Source organism: Magallana gigas, chromosome 5 (genome assembly GCF_963853765.1).
Source record: "Magallana gigas chromosome 5, xbMagGiga1.1, whole genome shotgun sequence".
Classification (NCBI taxonomy): Eukaryota; Metazoa; Mollusca; class Bivalvia; order Ostreida; family Ostreidae; genus Magallana; species Magallana gigas.
The window spans coordinates 30,363,476-30,381,230 of NC_088857.1; the positions used below are offsets into that span (position 1 = coordinate 30,363,476).

The 17,755-nt window shown below is 33.6% G+C and overlaps 2 protein-coding genes across 6 annotated transcripts; one reads left to right on the forward strand and one right to left on the reverse strand.

Moving 5' to 3' along the window:
* Positions 1 to 214: 214 nt before the first annotated feature.
* LOC105331219 (vitamin D3 receptor A) lies at positions 215 to 14,759 on the reverse strand. 2 transcript variants are annotated; one of them, XM_011433329.4, is made up of 7 exons: positions 14,076 to 14,759; positions 3,893 to 4,258; positions 3,329 to 3,485; positions 2,845 to 3,068; positions 2,089 to 2,317; positions 1,369 to 1,593; positions 215 to 947 (listed from the first exon to the last, which is right to left on the reverse strand). In XM_011433329.4, exons 1-7 carry the CDS (start codon positions 14,616 to 14,618, stop codon positions 709 to 711), a joined length of 1,983 nt encoding a protein of 660 aa, XP_011431631.4. In that variant the 5' UTR covers positions 14,619 to 14,759; the 3' UTR covers positions 215 to 708. The 2 variants fall into 2 exon arrangements, with proteins under 2 accessions (XP_011431631.4, XP_011431632.4); XM_011433330.4 differs by lacking the exon at positions 1,369 to 1,593 and adding an exon at positions 1,652 to 1,870.
* LOC105331218 (centromere protein V) lies at positions 8,937 to 16,717 on the forward strand. 4 transcript variants are annotated; one of them, XM_034467401.2, is made up of 3 exons: positions 8,937 to 9,220; positions 15,923 to 16,190; positions 16,535 to 16,716. In XM_034467401.2, exons 2-3 carry the CDS (start codon positions 15,928 to 15,930, stop codon positions 16,674 to 16,676), a joined length of 405 nt encoding a protein of 134 aa, XP_034323292.2. In that variant the 5' UTR covers positions 8,937 to 9,220; positions 15,923 to 15,927; the 3' UTR covers positions 16,677 to 16,716. The 4 variants fall into 4 exon arrangements, with proteins under 4 accessions (XP_034323292.2, XP_034323286.2, XP_034323300.2 ...); XM_034467395.2 differs by having other exon boundaries at positions 8,940 to 9,220; positions 15,920 to 16,190; positions 16,535 to 16,715; XM_034467409.2 differs by lacking the exon at positions 8,937 to 9,220 and adding an exon at positions 14,794 to 14,908 and having other exon boundaries at positions 15,920 to 16,190; positions 16,535 to 16,717.
* The last annotated feature ends 1,038 nt before the right edge of the window (positions 16,718 to 17,755 follow it).

A 17,755-nucleotide genomic window follows, 5' to 3' on the forward strand; every position in this document is an offset into this window, starting at 1 on the left:
CACTATAATAAAAAATGTCATCATAAAAATGATTATTTATTAACACAAAACATCAGCTCAGTTATATATATATATATATATATATATATATATATATATATATATATATATCTGGAATGTAAAGTTGTCAAAAAAAATATTTATAGTTCAACAAAATATCAAAGTATAAATAATGGAAACAAAGGCTTTTCTTTTACGCTTATTTACAAGAAATGACAGGACAACAGGTAGATATCATGTCCATGAAAATGCATAGATATATTAATGTAACACAATATTTCCGGATAACAACACGGCATGGTATAGCTGGAATTATTGTTGGTTTTGATGGTGTGATCTTCAAATGTATATTAACTCCATAAACGTTCTTCTGGATTTCAAGAGCCGTTTGTAACAACTTTCTTGACATACCAACTTAATGATAGCATTAAACACTCTAAACGCACCCTTCGTACTGAATTTGAAAACAAATATTCTCACTGACCAGTATTCACACGCAACATAGCGTCACACCAATGACGAAAGACACCCGGATATAGCTGCACTCCTTGAGCGAATGCCGATATCACATGCGCGGAATCCATTCACGGAATCGGCACAACTTTTAAGGCTCATTGATTAGCCTTGTACTGGCTCAAACTGACATTTGCGTATATGCGTTTTTTCATACCCAACTTTTGAAGAAAAAAAACAACAATAAGCACTTCATCAGCTCTGCAGAATATCTAGAACGAGTGGATGTTCTTTCATGACAGGCCATGAACACTTTTGTTTGTCCAATTCCTTGCTTATTTCAGTCATAGTCCTCAGAGCCGTTAGTCGGTCCAGTATGTGCCACAACCTTTGTTCTGGTCTGTAGTTTTTGCGTTTGGCCAGCACTCTTAGTGCGTTGATGAGTCGCCACTGAATCTGTTCCACTGCTTTGGGGTCCTCTAATTGGCATCGATCTGTTTTTAAAAGAGAGAAAAAAAAAGTTATTCTGTGCCTAGGTAAAACAAAGGCCTAAGGGGAGATAAACTTCACAGAATTTGAACCTTATTGATTTCCTGAAAATTAAAAAACTAAATTTCATTTACTTTTAAGTTTTAAATTCGTACTAATCGAATCGAATGTTTAGCTGAACAAAACGCACTTAAAATTTTTAACAAATAGTACGTGATGTAAACACTAGTTATAATTCTATGAATATTATATAAGAAGTTCCAACACCAATTTCCAAACACAACACACAAAATATGGAATAAATGAGTACAAAACAGGTTTACATGTGATGAAGAGGGAGGGGGGGGGGGGGGGGGGGGGTAGTATGATAAACACACCCAATGGGTAAGATGATATTTACAATTGCCGGCTTGGACACCTCCTTACCTGAAAAGGTAACGGCTATGCTACGCATCAAAAAACTTTCTTCCCAATCAAGTTTAATCTTTTGTAAGGTGGAAGCCATATGATTGAACTGACTTGTGATCGATTCATCTATTCCGAACAGCTTATACACATCTTGAAGCTGCGCGTCGATCAGACCAGTAACAACTTTCAGATGAGGGTTAAAGCAGTGACAGTGACCAATGAACATAAATTCGAAATGTGAGGCTAAAACGAGAAAAAGAAAGATAGTAGCTAAAAGGGGGAAAATACCATTAAAATTTACCTGCAAAGGTTACACAAATGCCCCGAACAAGTATTATCTCATCAAATGCCAAGTCGAGGTTTTTGAGAGAGGTACTGAACTGGAATAAATTTTCGATGGCTTCCTTTTCTGCTACTTTGTTAATTTCAGATTCGTGTAAACCAATCATTCCTGACACAACTCGTAATTCGGGATTAAAACTTTTATGGAGCATCAAGAAGAAAAATTCGAAATGAGATGCTGCAAATCAAAATGTTACAATCAAAACATTAATATGTCACTTAACGTTGGTCCATTAAAGCAAACTTTGTTTCATGTAAGTAAACTTGTGTAAGAAAAAAAAGAAGGAAGAATCTAAAACATGTCTTGAATGACCATTTATTATATAATAGCTCTCTACTGCTATCTTTTATCATTAATTACGTTCAAAAACATCAAAAAGCGGTCATTTTATTTACCCTTTATTAGTTCCGTTTGGTCCGAGACGGACAAATCGGCAAAACCCGGAATAGTTCGGACAAAATCGACCATCATAGTCAGCCCATGCTCCATCCTGCACGCCATTTCTTTCATCAGATCTTGCCTGTTGTCCAAGTCGATTCCAGTCTCCTTGTAAAATTCATCCCAGACTTCTTTTGGAATCACAGACATGGTGCCAAATATTTCTACCTTCGCCTTGTATTCATTCTGGAAACAACAATATAAACTTTGATGATTTTAATGATACTTGGATCCCATTACTAGTATCCTGACATCATTTAAAATTGCCAATTTCGATCTGACTTGGGGTTATTGGACGACTTTAAGATCGAAGCTTTTCTGGGTTAAAAAATTTGGCCTAGATAATTCAATTCACTGAGGATGATAGCTTCAAAACTTTTAAGTTATATTAATCTCCAATACGGGAGGTAAATATCAGTGATTTATGAAATATTCGTTTATAAATTAGATTGATTGGTTTAAAGCGATTCCTGTCAAATTTTGCCCTACAAGGTACATTAACACAAACAAGAAGTGACTGCATGCTTCATGTAAAGCTTCATTAAGATTTTTTGTCCGGAAAATCACTATCAATAATGAAAAAAATTTAAAAAGCTATGATATGAAATCCTGGCCCTCTAAACAAAAGATGATACCTTCAGAATATGAAGAAAAAGTGGAGAATTGCGTACAACGTTTACCCAAGAGATCTCAAAATCAACCAAAAATCTTACATATATTTGCCACTGCCTGTTAAGGTTTGTTTCTCTATCAAAGATAGTGTGGGCCTCGGGACAACTCTTCAGCAGCACCTCCTTAAGAGACTGGATGATTTGGTCCACCTCTGAGTCGCTTATATACGTCTCCATTTGGCGCGGTTTCTCCGCTACTTTCATTTTTCGGACCTCGACCGTGTCTTTTGTTCTCTTCTCATACGTGTAGCGTCCGGTCTTAATTGCTGGGAAAACAAAAAATTAAGGTAAATAATCGCGTAATGTTCATAATGGTCTGCATAGATAAAAAGATGAATACTGCATAATTGTTTAATGGGTCTTTTTTTATAAATCTTTTTATAAACATGATCATCTCCGTTTTTCAGTCGTCTGCAATCGATGTTATAATTTAGGAATTAATTTCATAATTTATCATTTCACGAAGTGCAATCATTTCGGAAGAAAAAAAAATAAGAAAGGTTTGAGGGGAGGGCTTGACTCCTACCTCCAATGGACATGCCCACTTCTAGACACCTGGCGTATCGACAGGCCGCGCAGGGGTTTCTTTTTCCTGGACCCAAAACACAGCCTTCACCTTTACCAATGCATTTGTAGGACTCCTTGTTTTGTTGAATCTTAACGATGCTCCTTCTAAAGAACCCCTGTGACACCAAGTGAAAACGTCTTAAAATTAGACTTACTCCATGAAACTGAGACAAAACACAGCTGTAAGCGAAACTTCGGGTGTTTTTTTTTAAAAACAGAATCAAAATGGAACTCGTTTCCAATGATTTCTTACTGAAGATTTGATTTATGCACATGACAATAAAGACATGCGTGTTCAACAAACTGATGTCAAAAACTGTTAGGTTTCATTTACTTTACAGAATCTCTGCAGCAACAACAGCCTCGTGAATTAGAAGCATACGCAAAAATAGTTGCTAAAGATGCTAACCTTTTTATTTTCATAGATTTATTGTTAACTTGGTAAAATCATTTAAATAATACGTTATTTTTACATTTTCACTTTCATATATATGTATAAACACTCTCTGCATCCAACACTTACCTTGCATGCTTCGCACGTGTTAGCTCCGTAATGAAAACCCGAGGCGTTGTCGCCACACACCCTACAGGGAGGAAGAAAGCTCGATTTTGTACTAGGATCCTTCGCTTTTGACACCACACTTTTAATGGAACGATTTTTTTTGGAATAATTTGAATCTTGACCACAGGGTGTATCCGGACAGTGCAAAACCTCCCCCGTCGATGGACTGCTTGCACAAGATGATCCCGAGGCCTCACTTGCTGATATAGCATTTTCTACAATTTCTTCCATAATTTCGTCCGTCATTTTGGATGCCGAGTAGAAATCTTTAATGCCTTCCATATTCAAAATGAAATCGACAAGTTCCATCATTTTGGGAAGAGAAGTCTGAAAAAGTAAAATTGAATCAGCTTAGATACTTCTGCGATTAATTTGCAACTGAGATCTCTAACCCTTTTACCTATTTATATACTGCAAAAAATCTTAATTAAAAGTGTAATGTTTTTTTTTCGATTTTGTTATTTACAACAGAAAATTGTTCCAGATCAGTGCCTTTATTGTACAAGCGTGTGTTTTTGCCGTTTACGGTCTGAGTTTCATCAATTTTCATTCACAAAAAAACCGTGGGAGAAAGGGACACGTTATGCAAATGTGCTGTTTTGTCAACTGTGACAATTTGTGAATGAAGATTTAACAGTTCGTACTATTCAATTCTCGTTTTTGGAAGGATATATTTAGACTACCGGTGTCACGAATTGCTGTAAATATTTACGAATTATGGGAATTTCTTGTGAAAACCAAAAGACGAAATACACCTTATCTGTCAATGTATTGATTGTTTCTACGTATGTGTTGCTCTAATTTAACTAGAGGCTTGGTTTTCTCAGAAAAGCTATAAAAACTTAGATGAATATTTTTAAATATGTATCCAGATTTTTTAGCTAAGAGACACATCTTTTGTCCCTAGTCGCGAGCAAATCAGAAACCGGGTGGTCTATTATTTTCTCGATCCTGGATATGGTAAAATACCAATTACATATTTAACGATATACACACTGTATGCATATTTTTAATATGAATGTCTTCATTATTTACGAAAAAAAAAATTATAATAATTTTAAGCATATCAGCAATCATATACCAAATCAAAAGTACCAAGGAAACAAAGAAAAGTTAAAATGTATGATACATGCATTTGATGCAATAAGCATTAAAATTAAAGATGTACACATTTTACATGTTTATAAAAATACAATGGTTAACGTGCATATTTAACAATTTTACTAAAATATTAAGTATGAAATTTAAAACATCAATTTTTTTTCACATCTGAATAAATGCACTTGTTCACACTTAATTAAAGTGTTCATTTTCCAAATAATTCATATTTAACTCAAGATAACCTATTTCAAACTATCATTTGTAATTTTCAAAGACCAACTGCAAATTTTATACATTCTGCATTCAAATTAAGACAAAATAAATTCTGGAGCATGCATTAAAAATTATTATTCATAGTGTTAACAGTGACTTATACTAGTAGCTCCAATGGGTAGGTGTTTTGATTTATGCAACTGTATACTATTCAAATATAAAAGGTGCACAGGTCACTAGAATAAATGATTCACTTACTCACACAGTATAATTCATAAACAATCTCTCTCTCTCAAAAAAAAAAAGAAAAAAAAAAAGATGAATTATCGATTGTTGTTTTAAAATTCTAATTTAAATATTGTGATCGAAATTTATGGAGAACGGAAATTACGTCAAATGATGCCATTGTATAATTGATTGTCATGCTTTAATGTATGGTGCAGCACTGTCCCAATTAAACTGTTTAACTTAGTTACCTTTTAAAGCGTATCGTTAAAAACATAATCTTTTTTCTTTCTTTTTTTTTTCTTTTTTTGTTTCCTTTTTACCAATACGCAATACGCTTAAAATATGAAAGAAGAAAATTCACTTTTACATCAAAGTGTTTATATATGTCAGAAACCATTTTCTTCATACTGCAGTAATATTAGGAGTTTTTTGTTTTCGTTTATTTTTTCGGGATAGGGGTGGATGTTTCAACTACTAGTAAGTTGATCCAAATAATGAACAAGGGTTTTATGTTTTCGTTTTTTTTTCCGGATAGGGTTGGAGGTTTCAATTACTAGTCTGTTGATTCAAATAATTTTAACATGCATATTCGTGTGTAATATACTTTAAAAAATAATTTTAAAAAGGTGTTTCAATCAACAATACTCTGCAAATCGTCAAATAATCTATCCTTAGCTAGAAAAAGTATGCAGCCTTGTTTTGAGAATGCTTTCTGTTGACTTAAAATTTAAAAAAAAAAACTTGCTAGCTGCAACAGGGGAGGGGGTGCCCAACCATTAGTTTAATTTTTCAAATTTTAGATTGAAGTACAATGTTCACATAATCACACACTTCAAATAAGTAATTTTGTAATTGTAATTTGTAATAACTTATAAAAATATGGCATACTCTTGTAATAATGACGCTGTGGAATCATATGTTTTGGTTTTTTTTAAAAGTCGTGCGATGTAGCTGCCCCTATATCGTCAATTTGCATTGGCAAACAAATTCATTATTTCTTGACAATTCATCACATGTTTATGGGTTTCATTTTGGAAAGTTTGACAAACGGAAATGACGTCAAATATTCATGTTTTTGCGTCTATATTCCAGAAATTAACTACTATAGTATACAGTATAACAGGTTTGGGCAGTCGTGTCAAATGGACAGGTAAGCCTATGAAACTACACCTTTTAAAATCAAATCTATTTTTCAAAGTTATAATGGTTTTTGTGGGTTTGCTACATTTCTCTTCTCCGTGGTTTTGTCCCGGCAAACTTCGAAGAGATTTGAAGAATAGAAAAACTATTATATTTAAAAGTTGAAAATATTTACAACTCATTTGCAAGCTGATATTTTATCAATGATCCTCTCCGCTAACAGCAAACATTTATTAAATTTAGTTGTACAACTTGTGTATCAATCGTTGTAAAATAAATAAAGTTAAGCTTTTTTGTTTGCATTTTTAAAGATTTTGTTATTTGTCATACAGTTGTTTTTGTTTTGTTTTTCATTCGTCAACAACCAAACCTTTGAATCATCATTTAAACATATTTTCGTTTGAATTATATACATGTATATCTGTAAAATATAGGTAGTTTTATGAAATTGAATGGTCAGTGCTGCTTGTTGGTTTGGGGTTAAAGGTATTAAAATGATGCACGTTTTCATTGCAGATCAGTTAAATTAGAGGCAAGCTTTGTACGTGTATGTAATGTAAAAGTGTGACTGTATATTTGTGTCGAGGGTACATGTAGCTACTGCTCATGAGGGATTCTCAAATACATTCATCAGTAAAACATAAAGCAAAAAAAGTTTCAAATATATTTATATTTTTTTAATGAACACAATTTTTTTTAACTCAGTGAACATGTAACCAAATAAAATGATTTAATTAAATTTTAATTATTATATCTTTTATTTTATTATATCATTTCATTTTATTTGTTAGCACTATGCATAGGTTTATATATTTATATAGCTATATTAAAATCTACAAGTTATTTCTCCTCTATTTCCTAAGAAAACCGATTGTGATTCATAAATCTATAGAAACTGACAGGGCTGAAATCTACACGACTCAGTTCCAATCAGTTCACGGATCGGTCGAAAACTTCGGCAAACTAAGAAAAAATGCACGAAATTATCATGATGATGTCAGACTTAAATTCCCATATTCCCATATCTTATTTAAAATACCAATGAATATAAAGAAAATTAATTCCAATTCTAATTAAAAACAAAGAACATGGGTTAAAATAACAGATGTCCTAAGGACCCGGTTGTAACCTGATCGTAGCCTGGTCACGGCAAGATTATTCTTTCTATACAAAAACTTCATTGAGGAAAAAATATATCATTTTTTTTTAATTACAGCATGTTTCCAAACTTATCGCTGCTTTAGACAATGAACCCGACTTGTTTTTGGCTACCTGTCTCTAAATCAAACGTTAGCAAAATAATGAAATAAAAACTGTTACTAGTAATACATTGTATGGTAGAATGAAAAAGTGTCACATTTTTTTTTTTGCAGTGAGCATTGCTATATAATGATATGATATCCACTGGCATAAATTATAAATCACATTTTCTTCTTTAGTGGGATCAATCATCTGTATACGGTAAATATCTCAGACTCATGCGCGGATCTAAAGAGGTTGAGGAGGGGTCAGGGGGTCCAATCCCCCACCCCTTGCAAAATTCAATTTCTTTAATTTACATTATAAAATTACTGAAAATATGCATCCTCCCCCAATTCCAATAACCGTCGTACCCCCTTCCCCTGGAAAATTTTTCTGGATCCGCGCATGGAACTCTCTATCATCAATCCCTTCAGATCGATGTATACAATGTATTTACAAATTTGTTTGCTCTCCCGTATCCGTAGCACGGTTTTAAGACGACAAGCAATAGAATATAGGCCTACTATAATGTGTAAAGAACACGTTTTCTATACTTTCAGTTGGTATGTACATTGTTTATATGTACAGGTGTTAAATGTACAATGAAATATGGATGGCATATACAAGTTCATGTTCAATCAAATCGTATAATTTATCAAATCTTCATTTTGTGTAATATACAGTGTTTATTATCAGTTCCCAAGAGCTCACACTTATAGAAAATTGAACAGAACACTCATATATATACACGTAAAGGTTATAAATCCTGATACATGTATAATATGGCTCTGTATGTAGCTGCATATAAAGCGAAAGTTAGTAACAATCTATTTATAGTGAAAATGACACCCTATGTTTACGTTAGGCTTACTACTGCCTTTCAATAAAATAATCGAAATTGGCAGTATTGTAATCAACTTATTTATCGAATAAACTCCTATATAACAAGAAAACGATATGAAACTGAACATTGGTCACAAACATTGCATATAAACATTGGTAACTGTATGAATGGGAATAATTCTCTCATGCGTGAATGTCAATTTATAGGACGTTTTAATGACTTAGCCAGGGCCCCCAATTTAGAGCGTTAAAACGGCAGTTTTTGGATAAATAATCGTCTCAAACGTACACAGACGACTTTAAATTAACTTACCATACTGTGTTGTAGGCTCCATTTTGTTCAATAACCACACATGCAAGTCACGCTGTTGTAGTACCATACACGTATCGCGAACTTGTGGACGCCTGTTAGCTGTTGACCTAATTTACGGAAACGATCTCGATTTCATGAGTACCTGACCACCTGAGACTCTCGGGCTGTAATTTTGAACGCCTCCAGATAAGCACATTATTATCTAGAGCGTAAGTTATCTTTGAAATTGAAATATTATCATACAAGTGTAGTAAACATATGATGTTTTTATGAAATGGAAGGATTTTTTTTAAAGGTGAAGAAATAGGATTCGATATATGTAAATATTAAGGTCTTGTAAACATATTTTCTATGGCGGATTGTCACGGATGGGCCCATGTGGTTTTTAATTTTCAACACGGACCCCCCCCCCCCCCCCCCCCCCCACACACACACACAGCTATTTTTTATTAGTCCTGGCCAGATTTTGTAAAACATCTTGAACAGGCACGTACGTGGCATCGTTTTTGAAAATGTTCAGGCGGGGGGGGGGGGGCAGGGGGGGGGGGGGGTGACAAGAAAAAAAAACCCCGTTTTTCGTAAATCTTTGATATCCTAATCCATGGAGGGGGTAGCTAAGTATCTATAACTTCTATATTGTAGTTATCATTATAAATTCTCTGATATGATTTTTTGCATGGTCATAAAAAGGAGGCAACTTTTCTAAATATAGAATATCATATCTTATACTCGACCCCTCCCCCAACCCACACCTTTGTTTTTCACTGTGTGTAACATTAGGAGTTTGCATTTCAACCAATCTAGTCATCTTCTGGATCATATAGTTGCCCTACAATTTATTCAGTAAACGTCAACTTTCAGAAATTACTGATGATTAATTATATCCATATAGAATACAGGAGACCCGCGCCAACATCCCTACATTCTGCTCCAATTTAATCAAATTTTTGTTCATTATTTCAAAACTAAATGACTTATCATCTACATGTTGGACTTTTATGAAACAAATGTAATATCTAAGATTATCTGCATGGGAATCGATTGTCCTTTGTAACGAGTATATTGGCACTTTTCACGTTATATAAGTATAAATCTTTTGAGAAATATTAATAACTAAATTTATTAAAAAGAAATGTTTCTTACAAGTAATACCTATTGGGATTGTTCCTATTTATTTATTTTTTTTTAATTTACGGAATAGCAAAATACATGTCTATATATGTAGAAATAGATATGTGCAAGACCTCTAAAGCAAGAGTTGTGGAGAAGAAAGACATTTAATTTAAAGAGGTCGTTATCGTGTATCTTTATCTTGCATATATATCCTTATATCATGCTAGTACTGTTTTCTTGTTTATGCGGCGAAACTTTACCATGAAGAAATATACTAACAATCATAAAAAGGATACATGGATTATGGTTCGTGACTCATCTTTGCGCATTCTTAAAAGCTAATTCCAATTGAAAAAAAAAATTAAACTGAAAACCGTTCAGTCAACAACTGTTCCGAAATATTCCACCAATTTTCATATATCTAAAAAAAATGTTAAGGGGTCGGACTTTAGTTTCCTTGTTAGAACAGATTACCAAAGTTTATTGCGTTTCGGACTCGATTGTGTGATCAATATCCGAGGTCGAATCCACGTTACGTCTGAAATTAACTCAAAAAACGATAAGAATGAAATGATCTGAAGGGCCCTCTTGGAAGCCCGTCGCGGCCATAGGGTCAACCCACGGCCATTCGTATATCGCGTTTGAAACTATAGTTCAATAAAACTAGTTAATTTGAAAAAAAGGCACTATGTAAAATGAGACCATAATTAATAAACAAAACGATCAAGCACGGTGTTTTTCATTTGAACGCATTTTGTTCTATTTTTTGTTCTATTAATTAAATATCATCTTAGCACTACATGTGTCACTCAAGCCTAATCTGTTAAGGACAATAATATTAGCCCGTTAATCGTTATACGTGTACAAGCCATAGAGAATTGTACAGCCAGTTATAATTCTTAATTAGCTATGTAACTCCTGCACAATTTCAAGTTTTACTATATGGGTGTTATACATATCAGATCAAAGATTACAAAATATTAGACAAAACTAAAGCTCAGTAGAAAGGTTCGTAGGTTTTTATTACCCTGATTTGTTTAGAATCAGAATTCAAAATGGCCGACAATTTACTCACTTTTTATAACACGTATCAAACTTGACCGTGAGTAAGACAAAGTCTTCTTATTGCTACGTAGGCGATCTAAGTGTGAACGGCACGTGAGATAATACATTCCAACTATTCTTTTAAAAAAGCAGTAAATGTAATTTTTTTTTCCTTTCTTCATTAAGAATGTTGGAAAATTATTATTTCATGTGACATAGAATCTATATTTGACAGGAATTACAATTAAATTAGATTACAAAACTCCAAGGCATTTTACAAACAGTTTTTCATCTGGTAATTTAAATACTATACAAAAATCACTGATCCAGAGATTTGATGACAATAGTTACCAAAAAATGGAAAATAACATTTAAAATCCTGGGTCGGCTCATATTACCAATATATTTATTATCACTATGTGTGCTATATATTGTAAATATTTGGCAGTTGTTGCTATCATTTTAACCCTTTTGTTTAATATGTCGTCTAGATACGAGTTTGATTTAATCCAAAAACAATCGAAGACAGGATATCTATTATCTGATAATGGCTCTTCATATTCACATGGCAAAGTTTACTCTACCCTCACTAGCATAGAAACCAAAACAGATAAAGTCTATAGAACTATCTTATGAAATGTATGGATCCTCCAGACTTTTGAATTATAAAAAAGTAGATTGCCGGCATAATTCCAAAACATATGTATAAACATAAAAATGTAAAAAATTAATAGTTTTTTTTTCCTTCCAAAAATATGGAAATCATATCGCAAACGAGTGGTTCATATTTAGTCTGAAGCAAGAACATTAAATTTTACATTTATAAAATACGTTACATAGACAATTAGACATGCTTTTAACAAGTGAAATTAATTCCGACTAATGGACATTATATAGGAAACATTTAAATGGAAGTGCAAACGTGGTACTGTATTATATTTTAAACACGTGGTAGTTAATTCATTCTATTTCCGATCTGTTCAAAAACCATTGCATTGTATGGTGGCCTATTTCTGCCTACTAAATACACGTTTAACTTACCTTTGTACATCTTGATTATGTCGACTTGAAATATGAAACATATAGCTATGTCAACGCACAGTATTTCTATTTTACATGTAACATGCAAGTAAAATTCAATAAGACTTTTTAAAAACTATCAACTATCGCATACACGTGACTTTCGACATGCTAGATGTAATTTATTTGTTGGTCAACATGAAACTTATTTTTATGTCGACACGCAACGCATTTTTGCCAATATGCTTCATTTATCTGTCGATACATGAATGTGACTTACTAATATGTTGACATAAAACTTATCTTTGTTGAAATGCAACACATTCATATCAACATGATACTATTTATATCGACATGCAACTTAGTAATGTTGACATGATGCAACACACAGTCATGTCAACATGCTACATTCATATGTCGACATTAAACTTACTAATGTGCTGACATAAAACTTATATTTGTCGAAATGCAACATTATTTAAATCGACTTGCAACTTACATATATATGTGACATATGTATAATTATATATGTGAAACTTAATATACTTTTCAATGCAATATTTTTACATTCAATATAATTAGTAAAGTATTACCAACTTGGCTCATTGAAATATAAAAAACAAAACTTGCTGCATTTCATAATCTTTGAAACCGTAGATTTTCCTGTTCAGCATCTACGAAAGCTCATAGGAGCCCAGCTAACCTTGCCATTAATTGACCTTCTTTTAAGTGTCTTGTTTATGTAAAAAGTATATTGCTTCTTATTGATATAAATTATGCTTACTAAACTCGGTTGCCATTCATTACAAATATAGCATTTCAACATCGATAAGTTGGTTGTTAACATAAAAAGTTGCATGTCGACATAGATATTAAAATTGCAAGTCAACATCATGATTTCGCATGTCAGCATGTATGTTAAAGTTGCATCTAGTAACCTGAAATTCATATGTGGGCTATATTGAATATAAGATTATATTTTTTTAAATTTTTCTGATTATATATACTTCATATATTCTTCATATATTGCATGTCAACAAAGTCTTCTGGCATGTCAACAATTATCTGTACGGGGTTATAATTACTCATGTTGACATAATTTGTAGAAAATTTACTGTCTGGCATACGGGGGGGGGGGGGGGGGGGGTGGTAGAAATATTCATTATATTCATTTAAAGAAATAATAGTAAAGCATTACTTCAGCATTAACATAACAAAAACGTGTAACAGCATCATTCTAAATACGCACGCGCCTTTTAAACAAGATAACGTCGGTTATCTACATGTAAACAATAAAGTCTTGCTGTTCCGCAAGATTCACGTGAACACCTGTAAAGATACAGAGTGTGTGTCTCAATTGTTGTCAAAGTTAAGGTACAAAGTTCAAGCATTCCTGTACCGATTGGACCCCCGGGGGCATTTATTATAACCTCTATATACTGACTTTTATATTTGACCTCTCGGTACCGGAAATGGTCGATATACATGAGTGCATGCATTTAACGAATTGTTTCGACAACTGATAGACAAGAAGTTTCTTATGGTTCTATTTATTAAGGAATGGTTTGTGTCTTCGTTACTACATGTAGTATATCGTGAAGGTCAAATTAATATCCATTGACTTTCTAACTTAGACAAGGGTGACTTAATATATATATATATGTATAATTAAATAATGCAGCATGCGCGGATCCAGAAAATTTTTCCAGGGGGGGTCCGAAGGATAATTGTGTTTGCCAGGGGGGGTCCGAGGCATATTTTCGCGATAATTTTACTATGTAAATTTAATAAATTTTCATTTTCCAGGGGGGGTCGGGACCCCCCCGACCCCCCCTCTAGATCCGCGCATGTGCAGTTAGAAATACCTGCAAGTACTATTCTACATACCTTGATTTCAGTTTGGTCTGGTTTTTCAAAGTCCCTGTCCGAGTTCAGGCAGTCTGTGAGACTCAATGAGTCCCCCTTACTCATGCTCACTTCTTCTGCCTGGTCACTTTGGATATTCGAGACATCATTCTTACCGGGGTTGAACAAGTCACTGCTGAACAAGTCTTTGTTCTCACTAAGCTCTTGAGTACACTCGCCGAGACCAAGCTCAAAACATTCTAAGGAGGTAGTATTTGGAAGGCCAAACTCAGAGAGTCCGTAATTTAATTCTTCTTGCGAATCTCTACCTGCACAAGGTGACTCGTTGAGCACAAACTCGTTTAAGCTCAGCGTGAGTAGTCCATTTTCAGTAAACTCGCTCAACTCGCTCGAGTTCGTTTCGTCTTCGACTGCCGAAACCTCTCCGAAGGGAAGATCATCCTCAATCATGAAGCTGCTCCCATCGCTCGAAGACTCGGTAGCGAATCGCTCCATGCTAGCTTCTCCGTGTATCGACCCAACACCCGCTTCCAAAACACACTGAAGAGTTGTCTCAAACACCATTTTTTCTTCAAGACTTATGTAATATACTGGTATTGCTAAGCCGGATATGCACACTCCCACTTATGTAGCGTCTGAGGATTAATCATATAGTAGTTTTGATTGCATTCACAATATCTTTCGAGGCCCATCTTTTGGCCCCAGTTAATTTACATACATCCATACATCCCGATGACGTTTATTATGTATGTGTTTTATACATTGCTATTTATAAACGTTCTAGTCCGTCACCTCTAACGTCAACTCTTAATACAAAAAACCCCTAAAATCAGGTGGGCATGTGTTGAATCAAGGTAATTTTGTTATTTCATTGTTTCTTTGACCTTTTTCAGAATTGCTTGAAATTCAATGATAAACCATTAAGTTAAAGATCTGCTCGGTTTAATATTCAGGACAGAGATTGGTGAAAAGTTCACGTAACTTGATAATCGGTAAACAGCATCGATAAATAGGGTTTGCTTTTGCACTTTAAAATACAAAGTTGAGCACGGTACGAAAAAAAAGAACGAAATAAGAAAAATATATTATGATATAAAATATATACTATATTATAGGCAATCGATAAAAAAAAGAAATATATTTTTGAAGCAAAAAAAAAAAATGATGTATCATTTGTTTGAATATACACAATGTTTTTTGTATAAGACAGATATATACCGAGTACCTCATCGAAACTATAATTAATAATTTGAACACTAGTATTCGGTACAAAGAAGAATGCCAATATCTTTTAAGTTTGAAGCTGGGCAAATGGATCGTGTGTTTTACTAAACAGCTTTCTAGGTTTGGTTTGTTTTAACAGATGGCACTTTACCGAAGCCAAAGGCTCAAGTGAGTTTTCCATTATGGAAATTTTAGGTCATCATCATCGTCGTTAATAACATTTCACGTTTTCATCTTCTATCTCCATAACCATCGGGCCATTTTCGACCAAAATCGGCACAATGCATCCTTTTACAAATGTGTTCAAATAAAGGACCAGTCCGCTTTAAAGAGAAAGAATGAAAATAAGTGTGTGAATAAGTTTTTAGATCTGAATGAATTTAGAGTGGGTTTTTTAAAATTCATTTTAATTAGAACGGTGGTAAAAAAAATAGTGACGTAATGTGAATGGAATGAGAGCTGAATGATCATTCAAACTGAACAGTCATTCAACCAAATCTGATTTGTGATAGCAATATCAAATGTTTCGATCTTGCTTTGCAATTTGACATATATTCATTGTAAACAAAAAAATAACGTAGGAATGAAGAAATATATTGTAGATATACATTGATTAAAATAATAAATATTTTTCATTCCAGCAGGAACCATGACAACACCAGACACACTCCACACTGGCGGCTGCCATTGCGATGCCATCAGATTTGAAGTTTTGGCGCCAAAAAGGCTTGTTGTGTACAACTGCAATTGTTCCATTTGTCACAAAAAGCAAAACAAGCACTTCATTGTTCCTAAATCAAAGTTCACTCTCGTAAAGGGCGAAGACAATTTGACCACATACACGTTTAATACACACCAGGCGAAGCACACCTTCTGTAGAACGTGTGGGGTGCAATGCTTTTACACACCGAGGTAAGTTAACAACTGTCTTGGGGCGGGAAAAAGAATGGGTTCCTACCGTATTATCTAGAATGAATGTGCATGTATATAAGTACAAATCGTATAACGTTTTTAAATGAAATAAAGGCAAAAATTGATTTCAAAACTGATTTGGTTTAAACTGAGTTTCGGTTTAAATTGAGTATCAATTAATTCTGTTTTGCCTAATAAGTCAAAACAACAGAACAAACGTGTATATAACCAGTATCTAAACTTTCTAAAAGCTCAACAATGAAGTTCTATTGTGAGCAATCATATCTACATGTATATATATTCTTAACTGCTGTTTGATCGTTGTGTTCAATGTTATTTTTTAGGTCTAATCCAGATGGATACGGCGTCGCTCCACACTGTCTGGATCCTGGAACTGTAGAACATATCACGGTGGAAAACTTTGATGGTCAGAACTGGGAACAACAGATCGAGACCTCAGATATTAGGTCAAGGTCAAAAGAATGACCCTGGAGTTGGTGTTAATAAATTTAAAAAATACATATTTGTTGTTGCTCCTTAATCTTGATGTATTTTTTGCGGCACAAAATCCTCATTTTTTAATTTTGTGGCATTATCCTGGCAATATATACAAGAAATTTTTCTATAACAGAGAATATACCGGAATGCAACATGCTTGTACATGTGCCATTGAGTTGCATAACTTTGTTGACGATGATTGAGTAAGATTCAAGAATATATTTCATAAATATCAAATATGGCTCAGATGCAACTTAAATTTATGTCGACATGCAATTAATCAACGTTGACACACCACTTGTGTATATTAGTATATGACATGCAAATTATCTAGCAGGACCTACCTCTAACATGCAAAACATCTCAGGCTCCCCTACCTGATGAAAATAAAATTTTGGTTGGCTGTTAGAAATGCCATACTGAACAATATTTCTTGTACTATTCTATTTCAAAATATTTTATTTTGAACCAAAAAATATTGTAAAAATCTCATATATTCCAAGATTGTACCACACATTAAACAATACATAAAAATACATAAAAAAAACTACTTTTTCTTGCATTTCCTTTTATTTACAATAATCATATGATTTTATTTTTCTTCCTTTCTAATATTCATAAACGAATTATTAAAAACGAGCTGATCATTACAGTTAAGATAATGTCGGATATTAAAAATAATCTTCGCTTTTTTCTCTTGACATTGGACATAGTTAACTATCTATACTCTGTCCCGAGTTTTTGCTTCCACCACTTTTCGCTTGATATTTCGATAATAATAAATACCTTTGTGCTCAAACTACTTTCATCCATTAATATGAAAAATGTCCAGATTATCTGTTTTGAAACGCTCCCTCTACCGCTTCAGGTTTCAATACACATCCCAAATTAGAAAGTCTACGGGGATTTTGCCAATCTGGGATTTTGCATCAGCCATTAATAAGCCCGGATGATAACGTTGTAAAATTGTGCGAGGTGTCCCGAGTACTTCCGAATGGAGAAAAGATGTAAACATTTCCCATTATAAATCTCCGTAAGAAATTTGTTTTCCTTCCTTTGAAATTTTA

Bases quoted from the DNA above. Each gene is read 5' to 3' on its own strand.
- LOC105331219 (XM_011433329.4), bottom strand. From the start codon at position 14,618: ATGGTGTTTGAGACAACTCTTCAGTGTGTTTTGGAAGCGGGTGTTGGG. The intron at 3,486-3,892 runs GTAAGTGTTGGA...TTGGTGTCACAG, and splicing joins ACACGTGCGAAGCATGCAAG to GGGTTCTTTAGAAGGAGCAT. The intron at 2,318-2,844 runs GTAAGATTTTTG...TGTTGTTTCCAG, and splicing joins ACAGGCAGTGGCAAATATAT to AATGAATACAAGGCGAAGGT.
- LOC105331218 (XM_034467401.2), top strand. From the start codon at position 15,928: ATGACAACACCAGACACACTCCACACTGGCGGCTGCCATTGCGATGCC. The intron at 16,191-16,534 runs GTAAGTTAACAA...GTTATTTTTTAG, and splicing joins CAATGCTTTTACACACCGAG to GTCTAATCCAGATGGATACG.